The sequence below is a fragment of the Sinohyriopsis cumingii genome, chromosome 11 (genome assembly GCF_028554795.1).
Source record: "Sinohyriopsis cumingii isolate HCF-2022 chromosome 11, ASM2855479v2, whole genome shotgun sequence".
Taxonomy (NCBI): Eukaryota; Metazoa; Mollusca; class Bivalvia; order Unionida; family Unionidae; genus Sinohyriopsis; species Sinohyriopsis cumingii.
In genome coordinates this window covers 113,281,466-113,291,285 of record NC_142971.1, presented here as the reverse complement: position 1 = coordinate 113,291,285, position 9,820 = coordinate 113,281,466, and the positions used below count along the sequence as shown (strand labels likewise).

At 39.4% G+C, this 9,820-nt stretch overlaps 1 protein-coding gene across 1 annotated transcript; it reads left to right on the top strand.

Annotated features, from left to right (window-relative positions):
- Window positions 1–673: 673 nt before the first annotated feature.
- On the top strand, window positions 674–1,273 carry LOC149789440 (protein CFDP2-like). Its single transcript, XM_089973604.1, has one exon. The coding sequence runs from the start codon at window positions 674–676 to the stop codon at window positions 1,271–1,273; it is 600 nt and encodes a 199-aa protein (XP_089829730.1).
- Window positions 1,274–9,820: the final 8,547 nt, after the last annotated feature.

The following is a 9,820-nucleotide window of genomic DNA, read 5'->3' as shown; positions in this document are numbered from 1 at the left end:
GCCTATCCTTGCATGCAAAGCCAGTTTCGGCAGACTGGGCGGAAGAGATCAACTGAGTGATCCAACGGCCACGAAGGCGAATCTGCAAACGTTTTGTGGAGAGCGCAGGGTATGACAAGGCACGGAAGACGTCATAGCCATCCAACGCAGCCGAAGTAGTCCCCAGCCGTGACGAATCTTCGTACCACTGAGTTCTAACTACCAAGGCCGAGAGAGTGAGGCTGTCTCTGTGCAAAGGCTGTTTCACTTTAATCTCCTTCACGCACAGGTTATGTTGTGCACCTATCATTCATCCTCATCATCACACTCATTGTTCCTTACCTGCACCTACCAAAGTCCTACGGCGATGGGCGACTGGCGACGCAACAGGTGGAGATGACCACTGGGAGTTGTAGTCAGAGACCTGCACGTAGGCGGCCCTTGGACAAGTGGTCGTTTTGCTCTGCACCCAGGGCAGCAGAACAGTTCGGCAGCATCCAGGGGCGACTGAGCAGAACTTTTCAGGACGGCGCTGCTCACCCTGAATAGGGAGAGGCCTAGAAAAGGTGGCCTAAAAAAAGCTTGCCCTAAAATATCTGGCCAGCATGCCGCGGCTGGCAAGATCATCCATATCCGCGGTCGAAATAATCAAAGAAAACAATTTATTATTGGAGCATGGAACATCCGTACTCTCATGGACAAAGAGAACGTAGCAAGACCACACAGGAGAACAGCTCTAGTTGCTAAGGAGCTTTCACGCTACAATATTGACATTGCAGCCTTGACTGAAACCAGGTTCGCAGAGGAGGGTCCTCTTACTGAGCTAGCAAGCGGCTACACATTCTTCTGGAAAGGAAAAGCCCAAAATGAGGACAGGATCCATGGAGTCGGCCTGGCTATCAAATCATGTCTTCTGAAGCAGCTTCCGGAAATGCCTGCTGGTATCAATGAGAGGCTAATGAAATTGCGAATACCTATCAGCCACAAACGCCATGCAACAATCATCAGTGCCTACGCCCCTACCCTATCGAGTGCAGCAGAAGCCATCGAGCAGTTCTATACCGACCTCAGCTCTGTACTTAGCTCAGTTGCAGCTGACGACAAGATCATACTACTGGGGGACTTCAATGCCCGTGTTGGCTGTGATTATGGTCGATGGAAAGGTGTGCTTGGCAAACACGGTGTCGGCAGAATGAACAACAACGGCCTGCACCTACTCAGCAAATGCGCAGAATTTAACCTCTTAATCACAAACTCAGTGTTCAGAATGGCGAACAAACACAAGAACACCTGAATGCACCCCAGATCTCGCCAATAGCACTTAATCGACTATGTAATAGTCCGCCAGCGTGATGCCAAGGATGTCCTCATCACCAAGGCCATGCGAGGAGCAGAATGCTGGACAGACCACAGACTTGTCCGAACTACCCTACAGCTGCACATTGCCCCTCATCACCTAAGACGCCCTAAACTTGTGCGCACAGCCTTCAACATAGTCAAACTTCAGCAGCCTTCCACCAAGCTCAATTTCCAGAAGAGACTAGATGACAAGCTCTCAACAAACGGACTGATACGTGGAAATGCGTCCGAAAAATGGAACAAGCTCAGGGACACGATAAGAGACACAGCTATGGCGACCCTGAGCCCAAAGAAGCGAATCCATCAAGACTGGTTCACGAGAACAACGATGCCATTGAAGATCTGCTCGCCAGAAAGAACAAAGCATTCATGGACTGGCAGAATGACACAAACTCCATCAACAAAAAAGACCGCTTCAAATTCTGTCAAGCTGAGGCTCAGAGGGAAATCCGCAAGATGCATGACCATTGGTGGGAAAAGAAAGCTGATGAAGTGCAAAGCTATGCTGACACTAACAACTCCAAAGAGTTATATAACGTCATCAGGTCAATCTTCAGCCATGCAAAGTCCAGTTCTGCGCCCTTGCTCGCTGCAGATGGCATTACACTAATAAAGGACAAGAATGGCATTAAGGAAAGATGGAAAGAACACTTTAGTCAGCTCCTAAACATGTCCTCATCGGTCAGCCAATCTGTTCTTGACCAAATACCCCAGCAGCCAACGCACGACCAACTGGCTATTCCACCAACAATGGAGGAGTTGACGAGGCCATTAAACAAATTAACTGTGGCAGGGCACCTGGAAAGGAAGGTATCCCAGCGGAGGTGTACAAGGCTCTCAGTGAACAGACTCTAGAGGGATTCCACGATGTGCTAATCAGCATCTGGACGGAAGAAGAGATGCCAAACGACCTCAGGGACGCATCAATCATGACCGTCTATAAAAATAAAGGCACACGTGCGGACTGCAGTAACTACAGAGGCATCTCCCTGCTGTCCATAGCTGGCAAAATACTCGCTCGCATCATCCTCAACAGGCTTATTACGGCAGTGTCAGAAGATAACCTCCCCGAGTCTCAGTGTGGTTTTCGCCCAGACCGCAGCACCATTGACATGATCTTCGCAGTGAGACAAGTCCAAGAGAAGTGCCTTGAGCAGAACATGAATATGTATGCTGTCTTCGTGGACCTGACAAAGGCTTTTCATACAGTCAACAGAGACGCACTGTGGCTAGTACTCAAGAAACTTGGTTGTCCTCAGAAGTTTACCAACCTCATTCGGCTCCTCCACGTTGACATGACTGGAGAGATCCTCTCAGACGGTGAACCCTCTGAGAAATTCCCAATATCTAATGGTGTCAAACAGGGTTGCGTACTTGCTCCGATACTCTTCAACCTCTTCCTCGCACAGGTACTGTTCCATGCCATCCGTGACCTTGACATTGGCATCTACATTAGGTATCGCCTGGATGGATCAGTGTTTGATCTCCGTCGCCTAGCTGCAAAAACAAAGACGCTAGAAAGACTCATCATTGAAGCACTCTTTGCAGATGACTGTGCCCTCATGGCCCATGAAGAGACTCACCTACAGGCAATCATAGACAGATTTTCTGAAGCCTCCAACTTATTTGGACTCACAATCAGCCTAGGAAAGACAGAAGTCCTCTTCCAGCCCGTCCCAAACACTGTCCCCTCACAACCCTGTATTACCATTGGCGACACGCAGCTGAAGAATGTGGACAGGTTCAAATACCTTGGCAGCACAATATCTTGTGACGGCTCCCTGGACAAAGAAATCACTGCGAGGATCCAAAAAGCCAGTCAAGCACTCGGACGACTTCGAACCAAGGTTTGGAGCACAAGGACATACGCCTGTCAACAAAGATGAAAGTGTACAATGCAGTTGTCCTCACGTCTCTCTTGTATGGCTGTGAAACGTGGACACTCTACCGAAGACATATCAGTCAGTTGGAACAATTCCACCAGCGCTCCCTGAGATCCATTATGCGGATCAAGTGGCAGGACCGAATCACCAACCAGGAAGTCCTTGACAGAGCCAACACAACAAGCATCGAAGCCAAACTAATCCAGGCCCAGCTTCGTTGGACTGGCCATGTCATTCGCATGGATCAAAGCAGAATCCCAAAGCAGTTGTTCTATGGCGAGCTAGCCCAGGGAAACCGAAACCAAGGCCGCCCTCATAAGAGGTACAAAGACAACCTCAAGATGAACATCAAATGGACAGACCTCCAACCCCGCCAGCTCGAGCTCGCTGCCTTAGACAGAAGCCATTGGCGAGCGCTGACCAGAAAAGCCTGTTCCACCTTTGAGTATGACCGCCGCCAGCGTCTTGCTGAAACTCGGGAGAGACGTCACAGAACTGTATCACAAGTACCACCAACCACTGGTGTCCCATGCCCCACCTGCAACCGCCTGTATGCATCGGAATTTGGACTCAGGAGCCACATGCGCGTCCACCGTTGAATGAGATCGCACAACTTGTCTTCCTCGACTCGAGAGACTACCATTATTTTATTATTTATCTCCAGTAGAAACTATTACATTACTTTCCGCCTGAGCGAGCCTTTTATTTCAAAAGCAAGTTTTGTTTCAAAGTTCCAGCTTTGGTTGCGACAAATCTTCTTAAAACACCATGAATTATGCACAACAAATGATTAAAATTGAACCAAAACCTGAATGAATCACAGAGGTAAAGAATTAAGTTTCACACCCGTAAGTTGGATAGAATTACAAAACCTATAATGGGTAAACGTAAAGGGGTTGTTAACTCCTTTTAGTGCATTTCTATGAAGAGAGTTTGTTGAAAAGCTATAAAAGTACACTTTTTCACTGAATATTGTTACAACTCTATGGTCTTAAAATAAGTAGCAAGAAAGAGCAACAACCAACAAAGTCTGTATAATTGAACCTGTTATTTATTTCCCTAAAATACAAAGCAAAAGATTTAAAAATAATTTACAGTATGGTGAATAAAACCCTAAAGTCCTAAATGTTCTATCAATTTCAAAAATATCGATTAATCCGAATGAGTTCCAGGGGTAGTCTGGATGACGTCGCCTAATGTATTGATATACAGTTAAAATTTAAATAGCTCTGAGCCCCCAGTTAACAATGCCGACGGTCTAGGTGTATAAAACCTCAAGGTGAAAGGTATAACAATTTAATAATATATATCAAATGTATTCAACTATTTCTTTGACAAATTTCTCAATCGCGATTTCTTTCGGATAAATATAAACAATGACCAATTCACAGTTGCCAATTACTATTATCATATGCAATTAAAGTCCTAACTGAGAATGTTTCCCTTCGGTGTTGAATATGTTACTCATCTGTCCGCCTCTTGTTTCTCTTTTGATACTCCCGGTACCCTGGACTACGTGCTTCCCTGGCACTTCCGGATCCGTCCTTCCGACACTTCCGGTACTCTTTTCCACGTGTTCCTTCCGGCAATGCGCCTCTGCCCAACTGCTTACGTCAAAAGAGACCTTCCACGTGCTTTCCACGTGTCTCCCCTCTCTCCTATCCTCGCGTGTTGCCTCTCACAACCACCCTGAATGGCTTCCTGTACATGTGGAATTAGAAGGGACGTATAATCTGGTCTCCTTGCTCTAATCTCAGGAGAATTAATTACACTCTCACCGACCTTTCATCAGAATAATGGCGAATAGATAGATTATCAGGTCAACTCACGCACTCACATCTAAATATTCCATACAAGCTTTGTGCTATAATAATTGTGCTATAACAATAACAATATTATCACCGATTTCTGATACATGCATATACATCCCTAATTGTTAACTTCTAGATATAGTTAACTATCATCAACAACAATAATCACACGCATTTACTATCCTACGAATTATAGAAGACATACCAATATACAAAAACCAAATTATATGTGCACAAGTCCAACAATGACTAACTCTGCATAAACTCACAATCTATATATTCATATACTAATAAAGCCAGCACACGTTCTAACACAATTCAATAATAAATTCAGTTATTCATTACGACACAACATAGTACATTACAAACTCCAACAATCTACGTACGTTAATCTTGCATGTTACAATTTTGCTATACTCTACGTTACGATATGTTGATAATTCAGCTAGACATGGAAGATTCCATTTCTAATGAATTAAATGTACATAATAACGTATCAAGTCTTACAACACCTAGTTATGAAAGTGAGATAAATTCGGGAGAATATAAGTTACCTCAAGAAGCCTTTGTTCGAAATCCAAACTTAGAATTTCACTAGCATTCCTTCCATCGTTTTAAAGACCGCACAACTTCGGCACTCGGAGTACAGTCTAATGTCTCCCAGCTTCTCTATGATCCGCGTCTAGCGACGTTCAAATCATGTCCTAGCGGTAAAATGAACTTAGTCCGAACAAATTGCTTAATGAGAATCCGCTCTAGATTCGAATCTCTCAGTTTCGATTGGATACGGTCTAGTCTCTTTCAAAACTGTCCTAGGCTAAGGTATCACTTACCTGTGAATCTCGGGTTTCTGTTTACCAAAGCCCTACCTTGCTCCCAGCTGGTCGTAACATCACTGGCTGAGTGCAAAACAAAAAAAAAAAAGGAGTCTCTACCTGGTAGAAGAATTTCGTTCGAATTTAACTACGAACGGGGCGTTGCGTAATGATTAAATAACATACAGGCAGTTTCTTTGTCTAGAATCGGTCTAAAGTCGAAATCTTACATGATACGTATTGACATTATTCCAGGTGCTCATACTATGAATTAACTATAAGAAAATATGTGTGTATGCATGAAACATGAATTATTTGCAAATTTTCCCCACAACGTGACACACACACACACACACACACACACACACATTAAATTAGTCGTTAAGTTTTACAATACTTGTTGGTCTTGCTTCTTTCTGTTACTTTGTTTATGACCATAGATTCCTAACATCAGTTATCAAATTTTATATCAAATAGACGTATTGATGTTTATTGATACTGTTGCAATAAATCCCTGCATGGATTTTATGGACAAGACAGACCATTAAAACATTGTTCACACTTTTGGTTCATTGTGAATAGGAGAAGAAGAAACTTTATAAATATTTTTTTATTTAACCAATAGCTCCTCTCATAATGTCCGGTTTTGACCAATTTTAAATTTAAATATAAAACTGTGTGATTTAACAACAAAAATATTAGTTTATTCAGTATTAACTAGACCTTATTGTTCGTTTACTGGAGATACAATAAAGTTTAGCCCTAAATCTATACTTACATAGTAAATAACCAATATTGTATTTCAATATTGCTATCACTGGGTGAATGTTGATCATTTTACACAAAAAGACATTTAAAAAATAATTGTTGAGAACAGCAAAACAACAAACGGAAGTGAACATTTTCATTGGATTTTGAAAAATCCTTGTTACTATTCGTGTCGGCAGGCCTCTCTCTTGTTGGTTCTTCTAGGTCAGTTGTTCCCAAACTGTGGGCCGCGGAACCCGTACTGTGGGCCGCAGATGTTTTTTTATTCTAAGGTTTCCGCGAATAGATAAACTAAGTATGTCTCGCACATACACTAGTTTTCAAATATATGTAGTTGTTATTGTGATAATTAACATGTGAATTTATTTACAGTGATTACTGACTTCATAATAGATGTTTGTGATTATGTATTTCTCAACTGACGTAGCTTAAAGATACAAACATTAGCATGTCGGGGTCCATAAAATTTGTGGAAGTTAAGAAGCACTCACACTTGAAAAGGTTGGAGACTACTGTTCTAAGTTGAACGTAGAGCCCAGATTTTTCTATGAGCTTACATATTTCACATTTTATTGCTGAGCTTTATCATTGTTATTGATTACAGCAGTGTTCCATTGTAAATCATAACCACATCACTGTCTGTTACTGTACATTAGTGGGTTTTTTTAAGTAGGCCAGTACCTACCATTACCCTATAAAAAATCGTAGTATTTACTGTGTTCTCATTGACTCCTTTGCGATTTGAATAAACGTTTAGAGCGTATAGAATACAATCTGAAAGAGGAAAAGAGAACCAAACACTGACAGAAAAAGGGAAAGGACAAGAAAACAATATGAAAGAAAAAAAGCAAAACGAGAGAAAAAAGAAACGCAGGAAGCAGAACTATCTTCTTGAAGATGGCGAATACCTAGAATTATAATTTTAAAAAATTATTAAAATCTAACAAATCAGAAAATTTAAAAAAATACTAAAATATATGCAAAACAGTATATATATATATATATATATATATATATATATATATATATATATATATATATATATATATATATATATATATATATATATATATATATATAGATAGATAGATAGATAGATAGATAGATAGATAGATAGATAGATAGCAACACATACAATAACAACAAAAATGAAATTCAGCTTTGGCAACCATACAAGTAGGGCAGGGGGAACTCCTGTACTGGCCTGAGAAGATCAAATAAGCGAGAACTCCCCCCCCCCCAAAAAAAAAAAGTATAGAGTATCATAAAGATAACATTTATTTAGGGTATGTATGGATTAAACACCATTTCAACATAAGCTCTACTGAGGTTCTTTTTACCAACATTACCATAACAATAGATTCGTTAAAAAGCATGATTTCGTAGACTTACCAACACAGCATAATGCATAGATACAACTAGACAAAAAAAATATCTTTAATAATGAGCAAGCAAAGAATTTTAAAAAAGAATTTAAAAAGGCAGTGATTAAAAATGAATTTAGTATCTGGATAAATAAAACCACAATTTATGATAAAATTACAAAAAAATAATGATTGGTAAAAATCTAAATTTAACTTAAGTGCAGAAGCACCGAATTAGGACTAAAAGCATGTTGCAATGCATCTTATACCTTATTTAAAGAGAAAGGAGTTAACAGATGGGCACTTGACAGTACATAAGACTAGGAGAGATAAACAAAAAATGGTAAAACATTTACCGTCGTCATCATGTCGGAAGTTATTATTTGCATATATTACATTTACAATCTTTATTATTCCATGATATTATCAATAATCTTATGAATTAAAATGCAAGTTCTCTCTGGAGGCATTTGGTAGCTCATCCCATAGAATGGCAATTGTATATTTAAATTACTTAAATCATCCCATAGAATGGCAATTGTATATTTAAATTACTTAAATCATCCATAGAATAGCAATTGTATATTTAAATTAATTAAATCATCCCACAGAATAGCAATTGTATATTTAAATTACTTAAATCATCCCATAGAATAGCAATTGTTTATTTAAATTACTTAAATCATCCATAGAATGGCAATTGTATATTTAAATTACTTAAATCATCCCATAGAATAGCAATTGTATATTTAAATTACTTAAATCATCCCATAGAATAGCAATTGTTTATTTAAATTACTTAAATCATCCATAGAATGGCAATTGTATATTTAAATTACTTAAATCATCCCATAGAATAGCAATTGTATATTTAAATTACTTAAATCATCCCATAGAATAGCAATTGTATATTTAAATTACTTAAATCATCCCATAGAATGGCAACTGTATATTTAAATTACTTAAATCATCCCATAGAATAGCAATTGTATATTCAAATTACTTAAATCATCCCATAGAATAGCAATTGTTTATTTAAATTAATTAAATCATCCATATAATGGCAACTGTATATTTAAATTACTTAAATCATTCCATATAATGGCAACTGTATATTTAAATTACTTGTTGCCAAAATTTGAGGTTTTAAGTCTTGGGGCGTCTAATATATGTTAATATCTAAAACTGCATTTGTTGGAAACGTATTAAATTACCCAAAACAGTCGGGAAAACGCTTACTCAGAATTTTTAATGTCTCTAGAGCAATAACCTGACGTCTTCGCACCTTTAGGGTTGGCATTTTTATCCAAAGTAAGAGTTAATGATAGCTGCTTGGGCAGTCATCATACACAAATCTCAGAGGACACTCTTACACTTATTCAAGTTTGGTAGTGTTCTTGTCACTGCAGAATTCCCATACTAGGACACAGAAATTGAAACTGGAAAGAATAAATGTATACAAATGTATATAAGATTACCAGTTTGCTGAGTCTAGTTAGGCTCTGGCCAATATGTTTGAAGATAGATAGTTGGCTTCAAGATTTCCTCCAGAGACTTTTTTTTGTGTCAATCGAATTGCAGTTGATAGTCAATGACCGTTGAACAATTTCTTCACAGTTTATGACAGCGCTGCTTATGTTTAGTACAGGCTTCATACTGAATCTCTTTTAACCCACAGCTAGTGCTTGAAACATTTTGCACCCTGCAACTTAATTTGCTACTTTCGATTTGATAGATAGCTCAGTAAGAATCCAGCTGAGCTATCTGACATACCTTAGTCCTTAACTTGCAAATAAAAATATCAAAAGCCGTGGATAGATCAGAACTGCAGCTACATATTT

Coding starts and splice junctions, on each gene's coding strand:
- LOC149789440 (XM_089973604.1), top strand. CDS start 674: ATGGACAAAGAGAACGTAGCAAGACCACACAGGAGAACAGCTCTAGTT.